Source organism: Octodon degus, unplaced genomic scaffold, assembly GCF_000260255.1.
Source record: "Octodon degus isolate 3935 unplaced genomic scaffold, OctDeg1.0 scaffold00034, whole genome shotgun sequence".
NCBI classification, from domain to species: Eukaryota; Metazoa; Chordata; class Mammalia; order Rodentia; family Octodontidae; genus Octodon; species Octodon degus.
The window spans coordinates 1911899-1928210 of record NW_004524610.1 but is presented as its reverse complement, the minus strand read 5'-3'; the positions used below and the strand labels follow the sequence as shown (position 1 = coordinate 1928210).

Genomic DNA, 16312 nt, shown 5'->3' with positions numbered 1-16312 from the left:
TCGATGCACTCGAAGGTGATCTCGAACTGGAACGGGTTGTAGAAGGGGGACGGGTTGTCCAGCACCACCACATTGTTCACCTGGACCTTGGCCATGGCGCGGAGGGCGAGCCGGGCGCCGCCCGCGGCCCCGCACAGCCGCCGCCGCCGCCGCCGCCTTTGCCTCCGCCGCCGGGAACTTGCTCGCCGGGCGGGCGCTCCGCGGGCCGTGCAGCCTAGACCGCCGAGCCTCGGCCCATTCTGCCGGGTAACGCGCCGCGCCGCCGCTGCGATTGGTCGCGCTCTCGGACCTCCTATCCAGGCCGCGGCGGCGGGCAAGAGGGGCTCCGGGCGGCGCGGCGCGGGCGCTCTCCCTGCGGCTCCACCTGCTGGCGCGCCCGGACAAAGCGAGCGCCGGGCCGGCCGCGCGACCCGCCGGCCACGCCCCCGAGCAGGCCGGTCACGCCCCGCGCCCCTCGTGGGGCGTGGCCACGGAGGGAAGGCGGGAGGCTGTTGCTCTGCTCTCCCGTGCTTCCTGAAGGATTTTGATTTTTGGGGTGTGGTGAGGGCATATAGCTCTTCGTGCAGGCATCAGTACACGCGTTCTCCCGGTTCTGCTGAATTTAGCACATAAGTTTGACTAGTGTACTCGCGGTGGGACTCTGTGGCCCATGTTCCAAGTGATTTTTGGAGTAGAGAGAGGGTGGGTTGGGGGAAATGAATTGCAACCTATGAACCGAGGTCCCCTCCAAAGGAGCAAAGCCATTTTGGAAACAGAGTTCTCCACCAGTGGCTGTGTTCAGTTAGAGACGCAAAAGTAGGGCTGGGGTGGGTCCGTAAAGGTTTTCCTTCCGGGCAGTGTGTCCTGAGCATTTGCAGCAGCACCTGGGCTTTCTCCCTTGTCCTGATCCAGCAAGTCCCAGACCAGGCGTTTATAGGAGATGTGAACAGCTATTCCTAGCCCCCTGCCCTGGAGGCCCATAAGGAGTGCATGGAAGGGGGAAAGGCAACTCTCAGGAGTTGCAGAATGGACGTGGAGCAGCCTTTGCCTGTCCAGATGGTTCTAGGCCGAGCAGAAGAAATGACTTGTTTGTGCAGCTGGGCTCATGTTTGTGAGGCAAGCTGTTCCTGTTTACTAAGTCAGGGTGTATAAAAGTTCGTTTGCTATTCATAAATTATCATTCTTTCCTTGTGTTGTATATGAAACCAATGAACTTGGTAAAATTCAGAGTGGAAATTATTTAAGTACATTTATAGTGGATAAGTTTTCTCGTAGTGCATTGCCCCAAACTTTGACTAGTCATTCTGTGAGCATTGTTCAGACTTATCTCTTCATCTGGTGTCCTTTTGAAGTTAATGTAGGACCATTAACGCACCCTCCCCTCCCCCATGTGTAAGAAAACTAGCTAAAATGGAGGGAACTCAACGGCCAGCAGGGGCGTTTCTGGACGCTTGGTTGTCTTTGTGCATCAGAGCAGCAGTCATGCTGCGCGCTGGGAACAGGCTGCGAAGATTGACAAACAGAACACTCTTCACTCCTAGTTAGTGTGGTGTTGGCCCTCGCCAAGAACGAGTAGAAATCGGACACCGTAAGACGTGCTGCATATTTAAGATAAAGGTGTCCACTTGGAAGCTGAAACATCGCTTCTCAGCCTGTTGGCTGAGATCCTATGAGGCTGGTGTATGCAGCGGTCTCACTATTTTGGACCTCTGAAGAGGGCATTCTGAGTCACTCATTTTATGAAAAGACATATCTCTGATACAGTGAAGTACATTTCGCATTTTGACCACAGGTGTTTGAAAACAGCATAAGACTTACTAAACTCATTTTTATTTGTTTATTTATTTATTTATTTTTTTGGCAGAACCAGGTATTGAATTTAGGCCCTTGCAGTTGCCAGGCAAGCACTTACTCTACTGAGCTATCTCCCTGGCCTCTAAACTCATTTTTAGTGAATGTGCAGTGTCAAAGTCTGAAATGTACCTGGTTACTATTAAAAATAATACTTTTGGGGGCCAAGGAGATGGCTCAGTAGAATAAGCACTTCCCTGGCAAACACAAGGGCCTGAGTTCAATCTCTGGTTCTGCAAAAATAAATAAATAATAATAATTTTTATTATTGTATCTTTTTAAATTTTTTTTCCATTTATGTATTTGGCACAGGGTCTCACTGTGCAGCACAGACTCATAGTGATCCTCCTGTTTTCAGCCTTTCTAGTGCTGAGATTACACGCAGGCAACACCACACCTGGACTCTTCTTAATGTATCATATACAACAGTTAAGGAGAAGAAATCATCCTAATAATTCACTGGAAGCTGCAAGAGTTAGGCCCAGGCCTGCTACTTCTCTGCTTAACTGCTTGATTATTGTACATCAAAAATATTAAAGGTGTCAGACCACTTTCTCCAATAGCTCACTTACTGTGGACAGTACTTTTCAGGAAAGAGCAAAACATCCCTTGGGTATGTCCTGTCCAAGTTCTGAATTCATGGTGTGCTTCAGGGGAGAAACAGTTGTAAAAGCCTGTCTCATGGCAGAGGCAGTCTGTGGGTCCTGTTGCTAAACAACGTTTTGGTGACTCCTGGACTGCAAACTGCAGTGCAACACACAGGTCAGGACTAGCATCTTAATTAGTAAGCACCCAAGGGTGCCCACATGAGGCCTGGAGGCCTCTGTGAAAGGGAATCCCCAGGAACTTCTCTGTCAGTCTCTGGGAAAAGGATGCCTAGAGATTGTTTGGCCTGGCTAGTTACTAGAGCACAAATAACAAACCTGGTTGGTTAGTGTCACATGCTGAGCTTGGCTCCCTTAGGCGTATACCCTGAAGCACTAACACCTGGTGCCCAGAACAGGCCTGCTCTGGAGACAGGGCCTATGAAGAGTGAGGGGGCGCAGCAGACTGTTAGGGAGCCCTCCCCCAGTCTGCCTGGCAGGCAACAGAGGAGCACCAGGGCCCATGCACACAGGAGGATGCAGTAAAGGTAGCCTTGGTCCCACCTTCTTGCCTCCTAACTGTAGGGAAATGAATTGTGTTGTGAAAGTGACCCAGTCTGGCATCTTGTTACTCAGTAGCAACAAACTGATGGAGCTGTGAGACTGCCCACTCTGGATCGAGTTTATTGGGCATCTAAGCTTGTTTAAATCTTACTATCAATCAGTTATTGTGGTGGATGGACAACTGGTAGTCAACATGTGACATCCAGATGAACTAAATCAGCATGATGCTGGCTGCTGGAGGCCCACCTGATGATTGTTTCTGGCAGCATAAGAGGCAGAACTAGAGAGGAAGAAGTTTAGAGGCTGTAGGGAGCTCTTGGTTCCCTTGGAGGAGTTTGTTGTGCTGGCTTTCCTGATGAACTCAGCTGTTCTCATTGTCAAAGGACTTTGCAACCTGGTTGTCACTGAGAAAGGCTATACTTCACTTTGGGGAATCTCTAGTCCTCACCTTAAGCATCACTTCGGAGGGGAAGGTGGTACCCTGCTTAGTCTGCTGGAGAAGCTTGCTGAACTGGCTTTTCTGATACAGACTCAGCTGTTGTCATCATTGGAGGAGCTCAGGACCTCACTGTCCCGTGGATGGCTGTGGTACCTTTCAGGGGAGCTCTGGTTCTTGCTCTGAGTATTGCCTCCTGGCTGCAGTGCAGATCTCTCAGCCTGCTAGCCCAGATCTTTGTTCCCACTGCGTAGATGTTCTAGCTTCTACCACTGACCTTTGGGCCTTCTCCGTGCAAGTGCAGGGAACAGGCCTGCATGAGACATTGTCCTGGGCTCTAGGCCCCAGTTGGACTCATGGGAGGCGTTGTTATGGGCTGTAGGTCTTCAGCTGGACCATGCAGGACGTCACCATGGGATCTAGGCCCTCAGCTATATTCTTTGGTCTTCAGTGTGTGGGCGGATTGCTGCAATCTTTTGGTATGTGACTCTTTGGGTGACTATTTAAAAATAATCTTATAATTAAGTGTCCTATATTGTATTGTTTCCCCTTGCAAAACCTCAAAATACAGCAGTTATTGAGTACTTTCTGAAGTGTGAAATGACATGGTTCTCCTGCTGTTCTGGAAGAGGAAAAGTGTCCCTTGATGAGCGTTCAGCTTGAGTTTTGAAGACAAGATGTAGCCTGTGTCCATGGACTCAGGACCGCTCACAGAGGGCATCCAAGAATCAGTGTAACCTTGAGTCAAGACACACAGAGCAAGGTAAAAGTAAGAGTACAGTAGAATTAGGCCAAATGAAAATCCACTGCATGCACATATATCTGAAGTAGGTATTGGGAGCCAGGGAGATGGCTCAGTGGATTAAGCGCTTCCCTGGCAAGTGCAAGGGCCTGAGTTCAATCCCCGGTTCTGCCAAGAAAAAAAAAAAAAAAAAAAGAAGTAGGTATTAAGTGGACCCCAGTCTACTGCTGCGGACATGATCATAGGCGTGGAAGTACTAATCCTAGATTTCCACCTGGAGTAGTTGCATCAGCACAGAGTTTTTATTTTTTATTTATTTATTTATTTATTTATTTATGGTACTGGGGATGGAACTCAGGACCCTGTGCTTGCCAAGCAGGCGCTTATTCTACTGAGCTATTTCCCCAGCCCAAAAGTTCTGAAAAAAAAATTTTTTTTTTTTTTTTGACTGATTCAGGATGCCTTCAGGGCAGGTCTGGCAAGGCTTGAGGATATTAGGCTCGAACCACAGCATCCTGAGCCTGACTGCTTTGTTGAAGCACTCACTTAAAAGACTTTGCTAGGGCTGGGTCGAGATGGCTCAGTGGAATAAGTGCTTCTGTGGCAAGTGCAAGGACCTGAGTTCAATCCCCGGTTCTTAAAAAAGGCTGAGCTGATGGGCAGGCCCCCAAAATATTGTGAATTTTTTTTTTTTTTTTTTTCAGAACTGGGGATTGAACTCAGGTCCTTGTGCTTGCCGAGGAAACACTTAATTTACTGAGCCATCTCCCTGGCAGCACAGTATTGAGTTTCTTTGAGGGGTCATCTGTGTCAGTGTCTTGTCTGTTCAAGGGTATTCTCTCATAAGGCTAGCATTTGGTGGCTGGCTTTTTGCAGTGCTGGGGACTCACTACAGCTTGCTTGCTTTCTTTCTTTCTTTCTTTCTTTCTTTCTTTCTTTCTTTTTTTTTTCAGAACCAGGGATTGAACTCAGGCCCCTGAGTCCTACTGAGCTATCTCCCCGGCCCCTCAATACAGCTTTCTACAACCTGGGCAAGTGCCATGCCACTGAGCCACACTCCGCCCCTGCCCAGGGTTGTGGCTTTATTAGAATCTTAGTTTAAAAGCTCCTTTGTCCTCCCAGAACATCAGAATGTAATGGTGGTTGTAAACAAATTTTCAGTAGAAATGTAGATTCTGGAGTTCACAGATACTTCTGAGTAGAACAAATTCTGCAGTTTTTAATAATTCATAATACACAAAGAGGATCTGCTATGTGAAAGTTTTGCACTGGGCTCTGTGAACGATCCAGAGATAAAACCTGCAGTGATCTGTGGTCTAGAAGGAAAGGTAGTTTATACAGCAGAAAGCACGACGTGACGTAGACAGCATGAGGTGCAGCTCTACCACACACTTACAACAGCAGGGACAAAGCTGTTTTCTTTTTTTGGAGCCCTCTTCCGCTGCCTGCCCGTGTCCTGGTGCTGTGGCAGGGCAGGCAGGCCTGCTATGGGAGTAGCAAAGAGAGACAGACAGAGAGGTCTGATTTCAAAGAAGAGCCCCAGGCTGGCAGCCCCGGACGGATGACAGCTCCGCTCCATCCAGCCCCGAAGGGTGAGAGGAGACCCCCCCAGGCAGAGTGGGAGACATCTCCCCCGGGGCTACACAGATGTCCAGCTCTTGCAGCCCCGCCCCCGGGTCCGAAGTGGGGGGACCACAAAGCCCAGATCATTGTTGTTTTTATGGTGTGCTGCTGTGTCTCTTACGACAAGTGTACCCCTCTCCTTCCCCATTTTTCCTCCACCCCATTAGTAAATCTCACTGTGTTCATCTCCTCACCAGGAAGCTCTAGTTTGTAAAGACATTGGCTGTATTTGGCCTCTCATCCATAGCTGGACTGTATTGTGAAACACCCTGTGCATAGCTATAAATTATATCACTCAGCTTTCTAAAGCACCACGTTTATTTTTTACAGTTTTTTTTTGGCATTAATGCCATTTGCTTATTTTTGACACAAAGAATTAAATGGAAGTGTCTAATAATTATTTTCTGTTTCTCATGACTAATTTTTTCTCCTATGTCTTCTTGGTCCTCTCTTAAATCAAGCTCAACTGGACCTCAGTCTCCCTTGTAGCCCACTTCCTTCACTGTGTCTCTCACCTTTTCCTCTAACCCTTCCTCTCCATGCAGCAGGCTCTCTCCTCTGTATTTGATGCCAGGGAAACTGGAGACAGCAGTAGAGGGTGCGGACCTGGGAATCCCTCTCTGGTCTGCACTGCTGCCGCCACCAGCACCCCACCCTCCTGTGCTTGCTTAGTATGGGAACCAGGCACAGTAGAGGAAGCCTTGCTGCACGGAGAGGCAGGTAGGCTTAGTGAGAGGGAGAAAGCCAAACCCGGGGACGCAAGGGGGCTGCTACGAGTGACCTGGTGGAGCTCTGGGAGAATTTGGGCCTGCTCAGCCTTGGGGTCCAGTGTGCCCCGAGTGCCCTCCAGGCACCTCTGCTGCTCATGCAGTGATGATGTGTAGAACAACAGCTTTGCTAACATGACATGCGTCACTCACTCATGGTGTCTGAGGCACTAGTTCTTAGGAGATTCACACAGTTCTAAGTCATTCACGTATTGCCACAGTTAATTGTGTAGTATTTTTGTCACTATAGAAAGGTGCTCTGTAGCCTTTGCCAGCCTCTCAGAGCTGGGGAGCCTGAAGTTACTCTGTCTATAGGTCTATCGGCTGAGATGCTCATTCTTTTGAAATTAATTTTAAAAAAATCATTCTTCTGAATTCTTTATTTGATGTTTATCCACTTCAGTATCTTTCGAGTGAATTACATGGCAGCCCCGATGCTTTCTGTGTGGCTGTATTCCTTCGCACCCCCCGCCCGCCCGGTAACGCCAGTCGCTGGCAGGCTCCAGAACTCTGCCCAGTTCTAACCCCGTCCATTTCCTCCTTCTGTAGTCTCTGAGTAACTGCTTTTAGCTAGTTCAGTTCCAAGTTGAGGAGAAGCTGGGTCAGAAGTTTCTTAAAATGTAGTCTGGGGCCATTGCAACAAAATTAGTTAAGGTGATTAGAAGAATCATCTCTCTTTTTTATCAAGATATATTTTTCCATGGCTGGGTCCATGGACTGATTTGATAATTACATGTTGAATACATGTGTTGACATTATCATGCTGTATACTATAACTGTGTACAATTACATGTTAATTAAAAATTAAATTTAAAATTAAGAAGAAATTAAGAACTAACTTTCCATCACAACTGATGTGGCCAGAGGCAGTGAGATGACACATCTACACAGCTAAATGCAGAAAATGGCCTCAACCTAGAATCTAATGCCCAACAAAACTGTCTGCCAGGGCCGCGGAGATGGCACAGTGGAGTAAGCGCTTGCCTGGCAAGTGCAAGGGCCTGAGTTCAATCCCTGGTTCTGCCAAAAACAAAACCAAAAAAAAACTGTCTTCCAAAATTGAAGACAAAATGCATTCCCAGGTAAACAATAACTGGGAGCATTAGTACCTAGCAGAACTTGTCTTAAATAGTTACTGAAGGAAATACTTCAGGGTGAAAGCACATCACCCTAAATTATATTCAAATCTGCAAGGAGGGTGAGCAGTGGCAAAAGGTCATTTTGTAATTAGGAAAAGCAGTTTAAAGGCATTTTCTTTTCTGAACTGACTTTGAGGGCCGCGGAGATGGCTCAGTGGAATAAGCGCTTCCCTGGCAAGCACAAGGGCCTGAGTTCAATCTCCGGTTCCCAAAAATGCCCAAATAAACTGACTTTGAAAGGAACTAGATGAAACAATATGTATGTGAGTTTGTTGTTAAGCCTATAGCATACAGAAATGTGCATTTGTCAGTAATAGGCAGAGAGGCATTACAGCATCTGGGCCCCGGCCCCCTCGCTTCTGGCTGATTCCCATGCTCTGCCTTCTGACTGCCATGAACTAACTGGCTTTGCGCCACCACACTCCTCCACCATGGTGTTCCTGCCTTGGAGCCAGCCCACTGCATTGTTTTGGGACATGGGACATAAATTGCTGGGCAGTGTGGTTAGTTACATTTTACAGGAGTAGTTTTGAGTCCTGCCTTTGAGGTCTTTTCTCACTCTAGGAGAGCTTTTCTTAGCTGGCTCTTTCTCTGGTCTTTATGGTACATCTGTGTCATGGTTCAGTTCATTGCTGCCCTAGAGTTATTAGCCTTCTTTTCGTTACTTGCCTCCAAAATCTCTGTTAAAGTTGGATTGCTCTGTATTCTGTCCAAGTAAAATCAGTTTCTTTAGGGAGAGGTTGGGGGATTGCAGGGTGGTTTTTTGGTTTGTTTCCTATTACTAAAATTCCTGAGGCTGGATAATGTATATAGAAGAGACTTAGCTCCCAGTTTGGAGACTGATAATCCCAACAGCATCACATGATGGCAGATACAATAACAAGAACGTGTGTGTGTGTGTGTGTGTGTGTGTGTGTGTGTATGTATGAGAGAGAGAGAGAGAGAGAGAGAGAGAGAGAGAGAGAGAACTTCTTGGGGAGACAGGAACCCGGGGGAGACCAGGGAGGGCCGGTTTTGTTTTTATAAAAATGTGCTCACAGGAGCCAACCAAGGTCCAACTAGGAAGACATCGAGTTCTTCTAAGGCCGGTTCTCCCTAATTACTTTGCACTTGATTCCATCTCTTAAAAGTTCCACACCTCCCCAGGAGACCACTGTTCTAACCCATGAAGTTTGAGAATTTATTTAAGCTACCCAAATCCCAGCAGCTCCTCCTTCTGGTCAAACTCTGAGTTTCAATCCCAGGGTCTGTGTTGGCTGTGAGAGTCTCTGCTCTTGTTGGCGTTGCCTTTTCAAGCATAGAAACTTCACTGTATGAGTGAGCTGAATCCCATCTAATGGGGACCCCAGTGTTTCCTGCCAGTCACAGTGGGTCAACCCAATGCTGTATGTGTTGGGAATAGGTGGAGCTCTTGGCAGTGCTCACTAGGAAGGTGCCCTCTGTGTGTCAGAGTCGAGGAGGTTAGGAAGACTGTCTGGCCATCCCAGAGATAAGAGCCAGTAGCTTCTCGACTACCCCATTGGAGAGATCCAGTTCTGCTGGGGAAAAACAAAGCACAAGCTAAGGTTTAAGTGTGCTTAAAATAAGTATTCAAGAAGGAAGCACACGTAGTGATTTATGGGTCGTACTCTTGCTATTCTTAACAAATTTCAGAGTTTTGGAGTAACTTTGTTGTTTTCTCTATGCCCTTAGTGAAATTTCCAGAAACTGTATGTGGTTGCATTTTTAAAAGTAATTTCCACCAGTTGCGTTTGCTTCCCTGGGGAGCCTGCCCCTGGGGCCTCGCACACGGCAGGTCCTGCAGCGATGTGGTGATGCCCCTGTTTCCACCTTCTTTTCCTCCTCAGTTGTTCTGAAGTGCAGATGTTACGGCTGGCACACCACTAACTTCTGGTGCCACTGTTGCTACCTCTGTGTCTCTGAGGGGCTGCTGGTCCCATGTCCTCGAAAAGGAATGTAATGTTTATACAATAAATTCTACACACTAGCCCACTTGAGTGCTAACTTAGGACACAAGCAAACCACAAGTCAACAGGAATGTCAGTGCCGTTGTTGTCCTCTTATGTGTCTGCCAAAATTGCCAAATGCTTTGTTGAGCAATCTCAATTTTGTCCTGCAAAAAACCAAAATATATGTTTTTCATATATAGCTACCTCCCCTGAAGGCACAGGCATTGGTAGGGGAAGGAAAAGCATAGGGGAAAGAGGAAAAAATGTTCTTATTAGCTGACTGGGGAATGGAGACAGCACTGAAGGTGGAGTCTAGAGGAGGGACGAGATTGAACATTGCACAGGTAGACTGAGGTACTGGCTGGCTCGGTATTTGAGCACAGTGTGCTTCTGTTGCAAACACGGGTCTTTGATATTAACAATAAATATTGGCTGAGTTATTGAACACAAGAGTCCCCTACCAGAAAAGGGAACGAATTAGGACTAGCCTCTATTCCTTGGCTGATTTTGCTATTCTCTCACTAAAACCCCAACATTTACAAGGTAAGACATTCTCAGTATATTGACTTTAAGGACCAGAAATATTTTTTCTCCCTCCCTGCGTTTCCAAAGACAGAGATAACTCTTCATCCTGTCTCAAGAAATGAACAAAAGGACAGAAGTTCTCGGGTACCCTTGCTTTTAGTTATCTATGCCATATATCGCAGGGCAGGGCTGTGGAACCCCCCGTGCTTCTACACTGGTGGGGTGGGAGATGGTTCCCACCCCCTTCTGTCCTCTGCGTGCTGCCTGTTCACTGCATATGTGCCTTTTCATATTCACAGTGGACACTCCCGCTTTACCTCAGGGGCTTACTGAAGAGTGGACTGTGTTGAGGCGCCCCCACCCCCCCGCACACCTCAGAGTTTTCACCAGCCCCAGATGTCTGCATGCAAATCTCAGTCATTTCTTTTGAAGCTGCTCCAAATTTATCTAATTCCTCTTCTATAGCATAGCTCTCTAAATATATAAAAATTTTATTTCTTACATTTTTTTCAGGCTAAACATGCTTACTGTTCTAAGCTGTTCTTTAGATGATATTATTTCCATGTTCACCATGATCTCATTATCCTGCTCGACTCTATTTGTATGTCTTTTAAAATTAAAAGCTGGCATCCTTTGTCAAAAGCCAGCTGGAGATGCTTTGCCCTGTGATACTGTACAGCGTCTGTCAGAGCTCTGGCCTTGCCACCGTGGCATGCCAGAGTCAGTGTGTACACAGTCAGTACGAGTACGTTCAGAGTTCTTCACAGCATGGTAGCTCGGTTCAGAATCTAGCATTCCAAGAAATAAGGCCTGGCGTTTTTAGGATTTAGCCTTACAAACCAAATTAGCATCATGCCACCATGCTGTATCGGTCAAGGCAGTCTCAAAGGCCTGTGGTTCTAGCCAGCTTGTCACCGCTGTGACAAAGTACCTGACAAAGTGAGTGAAGGAGGAAGGGTCCTTGTGGCTTGTGCTCCCAGGTGTGGTCCGTGGGCCTGGACTCCATTGCTTCTGTGCATGAAGGGGGGAAAACACTGCGGTGGGAGCCTGGAGCAGAGCAGCCCATCTCATACTGGACAGGAGTCACGTGGGCAAGGGCTGGGCTTGGAGACACTTCCAGGGAATCTCCAGTGACCTGCTCCAGCGAAGCCCCTACCAACAGCATTCCACCATGGATCGTCGTGGATGACCCACTGTGAGGCTGAGCCCATGTGGTGCCTTCCCTCTGCACACTTGCTTCGGGACTCAGTCTTCAGCACAGTGAGCTTTGGTGGGCTGGTGGGGTAGGTCCAAACCATAATGCCTGCCTCGATTCATGGGGGGGTCACACATTGAACATTTTGCATGGATTTGTTTGCCACATGTGTATTTTCTATAGTAAAAGTTTTATTTGAATCTTACTCATTTTTATTTTTTTATATTTCTTACTGAGTTTTCTGAATTTTTATATATTCTGTAGCAAAGGCTTTTACTAAGGTACAGCGTTTATAAATATTTTCTTCCAGTCTTTTACTTGTCTTTCAGATTTTCTTAATATTTTTAAAGTCATTTTATACTTACAATAAAATTGAGCCGAAAGTACAGAGCTCCTTTTTGTGTTTTCTCTGCTCACCCAGTCATACGCGTACCACCTTCCCTCTACCCAGTTAGAGAACACTACCTCTGTTAGGCTCCCAGAGCCTGCTCTGACACATCAGCAGCATCCACAGTGCACAGCTCACAGGTGTGCACCACGATGCTGTCATGCAGAAGTCTCACTGCCTTAGAAACAGCCTCGGCATGCTGCCACAGATTCTTCAATCCCTTCAGCCCTAGTAACTACCATTTTTTTTTTTTTTTTACAGCCTCCAGTTTTAATTTTTAATTGTTTTTCCTTTGCAATACTGGTAATTAAACCTAGGGCTTCTCCCTGAACTACATTCCTTGCTTCTTAAATTTTATTTGTTTGTTTTCCATTTTGAGATAGGTTCTTGCTGTGTTTCTAAGTTGCACACACTGCGTCAGCCTCAGAGAATTCTGGGATTACCTGCATGCTCCACTCCACCCAGCCAGTTTAACTTTTCTAGAATGTAGTATGGTTAAAATCACTCAGGATGTGATCTTTTCAGGTTGACTTGTAAACATTACTAAATGATTTCAGTTTCCTCCATTGTCTTCTCATGGCTTGATAGCTCATTAACAGGCAATGATAATCCTTGTTTGGTATGTTACATCTATTTTTTAAGTATATTCTATCTATCTATCTATCTATCTATCTATCTACCTACCTACCTATCTGATACTTCGCTCTGCAGTTTAGATTCATAGCGATCCTCCTGTCTGAAACGTCCCAGTGCTGGGATTACAGGTGTGTGCCACCATGCTGGGTTCTGAGGCCACACAGCATGTGGTTCCGGAGATCCAACTCCAGTCTTCATGCTTGCTCACTCATCAGGCAGGCGCTTGGACTGCTGAGCTAACTGCCCAGCCTGGTTACGTGTATTCATCCATTTACTTCCTGAAGGATAAGTTGGTTGCTTCCAAGTCCCAGCAATTCTGAATATACTTCTATGAACATCGGTGAGCATATTTTGTTATAAACTTAAGTTTTCTGATATTTTGGGTAAATATCAAGGAGAAAAAAATCAAGGACTAAAATTGCTGGACTGTATGGTGTTTGTTTACTTTTGTAAGACTGCCAAATTGTCTTTCAGAATGCTTGCCCCAGGACTGCATTCCCAGCAGCAGTGAAGGCGAGTCCAGCTTGCTTCACAACTTCATCACCACTGGTGGTCAGAGCTCTCGATCTTGGGTCTTTGGAAATGCTGCCTTGTCATTATTTAACTCTTCTGTCTCTTGGCCACTTAGGGGGTTCACCAGCCCTGTATATACTTCTTGTCATTTGTGTGTGTTCGTCATCACAGTGTATAATCATGCCTTGCCCAGGTTTTGAGTTGTTCGTGTTCTTATTGTTGATTTCTAAGAGTTTCTTTTATATTTTGGCTACAAGTTAGATGGGCTTTAGTAAATATTTTCTTCCAGTATATATCTTATCACTCCCTCGGTTGTCAATCTTTGACAGAGCAGACGTTTTTAACATTTATGAAGTCCAATTTGTCTCTTGTTTGTTTTGTGGATGCTGCCTGCTATGTTGTACCTAATAAGCCATTGCCACATTCGAGGTCCTCTGGCATTTCTCTTATATTACCTTCTAGGAGCTTTAGCATTTTGAGTATTACGTTTAGGTCTCTGATCAACTTTGAGTTAATTTTTGTAAAGGTTATAATATCTAGATCTAAAGTCTTTCTTTAAAATAAGTCTTAAAGTTACGTGGTTTTAGTCCTCCAACTCTGTTCATCAGTTATTGAGTTGGCTATTCTGAGTGTTTTACCTGTTCAGATAAACTGTAGGTAGAATCAGTTTATTGATATCCACAGAAATACTTGTTGAAATTTGACCCGTATTGTATTAAATCTGTAAATCAGTTAAAAAGAACTTGACAGGATGATCTGGACATTACTAAGTCTTCCTGAGACAGATGAGGCGCACCTGTCTCATTTGTCCCAGTGCAGGCTTGGGGAGGAGGTGACTTGGCAGATGGCCAGCATGCGCCTCCCCTTTGCTCCACTTTGCTCCCCCTTGCACTACAAGGGACTGAGTCAGTTTGCTGCAGTGTCCTCCCTGGCTATCGAAACATGATTCTCTACTCCAACGTGAGTGTGGCCAAGCAGGCAGTATGCTTCTTCCACTCCAGCACTGCAGTCTGTACTGTTACATTTTTTAAATGAAGAAGGCACGTTGGAGTGGCTAAGATAAAGGAAAGGAAAAGATCTGGACACCTCATTTGCATTCCCAGCATTTACAGCAAGCCTTCCAAAAGGTTCCCTGGTTTCAGCCCTTACGCTCACTGAAACAGGTCTGCAGCTGTTACCTAAGTATCACTTTCCAGTCCTTTGGGTTTTAGTCTAGGAGGGTGTCCTCCTGTCAGGGACCATGATCTCCTGTTTGGAGCTTCAATGCAAGACTGCACAGGAAATCTCAGAGACAAGATAAGGGTGGTATGGGGAACTGGGGCGCTCAGTGCTGAGACCCCAAAGACCCAGAACCAGCCAGATCTGCAGTAGTTGTTGGTCATACAGTCTAGAGAACAGGGTGAGAATGCCACATGTAGTTGCTGGGAATGAGATGTGACACAGACAGAGCTGGTAAGGAGAGTATAAAACATTTTTGCATCAGGAACAAAAAAGATCAGGAATATGTCATGGTTAATGACTAACTCATTCTTAAGTAAAATAAACTGCAATTCTGGGAAAGGAATTTGGGAAGGGTCAGTTGTCCTCAGCTACAGTGTTGTCTCATGTCAGAGGCCACAGCCTCGTGGACCAAATCTCTGGTCTCTGCTGCTCTGTTGGTGAGGGAATAACACTGATCCACCTGCCGTCCAGAGTGCTCTCACGAGTCGTTGCTCAAAACAAGCCAATTGTGGATTGCCTCTTAACAGCCTGCTCTGCTTGCAGTCTGCTCTGGGCATGATCAACTGGCCATCTCCAGTAGCCTCCTGTGTAGTAACACCCACGTGCTTCAGCACAGGACCTACTATTTAAAACGAACTTGCTGTGTTGTGCCTGTAAACCTGCTTTATTTCTTGGGTAGTGTGGGCTTCAGAAGTCCCATAAATCTACCTAGGATTTTTATCCTGAGTGCTGTGGGCAGAGTGAGTAAACAGCTGTTAATGCTGGAGAGCTCCAGAGACCAGCAGCCAGTACAGACCAGTAGCCAGTGAAGAAGAGTGGCAGAGATCCAGCACCCAGCAGGGTGACCTGTTGTGTCCAGCACTGGCTGGGACTGGGCAGTGATGGCCAGCAATAGCAGGGACTGGCAGCTGGCTGTGTCACCTGCTGGCACCCAGAATCACTTGGTGGCATCTGGAGATATCAGAGCTGCTAGCAGAGCTGCTTTTGGCCAATTCATGATTTCCTCCTGCACTGAGCAAAAGAACCCTCGATGGATTAGTAACATTCCTATGCATAGCTGTTTAATTCATTTTTACTTCTTTCATCAGAGTTTTCTGATTTTCCTCATATAAATCCTGTACATCTTTGGTTGGATATTTGCCTAAAGTAGTTTACTTTATGAGTCCTAATGTTTCAAAGTTAACTTGTTCGTCTTTGCTATATAGGACAACAGTTGATGTTGGGATTTATCCTGAAATTTTGCTGTAATCCCTTATTTAGTTCAACTTATTGTCCATTCACTCTACATAGATGTCTTGGTTACTTTTTTGTCATTACTGAGACAAACTACCCTCTGTTTAGCTCACAATTTGTGGAGGTTTCAGTCCATCCTCAGCTGGCTCCAAGGCAGGGTGGCACATGGCAATGGTTCATGGAAGCAGAATACAGTGAAGGCCACGGGAGCAAAAGAGGGGGGAGCAACTGAGCAAGTCTCTTTCCCTCCCTTATGTTATATACAGGCTGCCTGCCCCAGGGCAGCTGTGGCACTCACACGCATAATCCCAGCATTGAGCCATGGATCAATCAAAAACTCAAGAAGTTTGGGTTTTCTGCCAGTGAAAAACTGGCACCCCATGACTGCATGAGGCTGTGGGGGTACATCTAGACATACACCATAACAATAGATGCTCATGTTAACTGTGAACAAAGACAGTTTTATTTCTTCCTTCCCAGAAAGAAAGAAAGAAAGAAAGAAAGAAAGAAAGAAAGAGAGAGAGAGAGAGTTATTTAGAAATGTGGTTGCCTTACAGCTTGAATATATATTTTCAACCAATGCAAATGTACTTTGAAGTAAGACTCTGCCACCTAGTGGGTTGTGCCAGTATCTTATAACAGCGGGATATGCCTGATTGCCTCCTTCGCCTCTTGTCTTTGTGTGTGGTCACTTCACTTCTATATCATGGTTTAGTAGGTACATATACATGCATTCATAATCCACTGTTACCTACTTGATTGATGACAAATGAGAAAGAGCTTCCTTTCATTATTTTTTATTTTTTCCCATAATTTTATTGAGAAACAAATAGCAATGAAATAGCAGTTTCAAACCAAATTGGTAGGACAATTTCAATAATTAACACATTGCATACTCTCTTCCTAGTGGTTATTTGCTATACAAGATGCAGACATGATATCCTATTTACAAACACTATTACAACAA

The 16312-nt window shown here is 45.9% G+C and overlaps 2 protein-coding genes across 3 annotated transcripts in view; one reads left to right on the top strand and one right to left on the bottom strand.

The window, feature by feature from the left end:
- Asf1a (anti-silencing function 1A histone chaperone) overlaps positions 1-301 on the bottom strand; it is a 10275-nt gene extending 9974 nt beyond the window's left edge. Inside the window, exon 1 of the mRNA XM_004630228.2 lies at positions 1-301. Coding sequence (XP_004630285.1) covers positions 1-95 — 95 coding nt within the window. The 5' untranslated portion in view covers positions 96-301.
- The window catches only part of Mcm9 (minichromosome maintenance 9 homologous recombination repair factor), a 106543-nt gene that overhangs the window by 39997 nt on the left and 50234 nt on the right, over positions 1-16312 (top strand). The window lies entirely within an intron of this gene.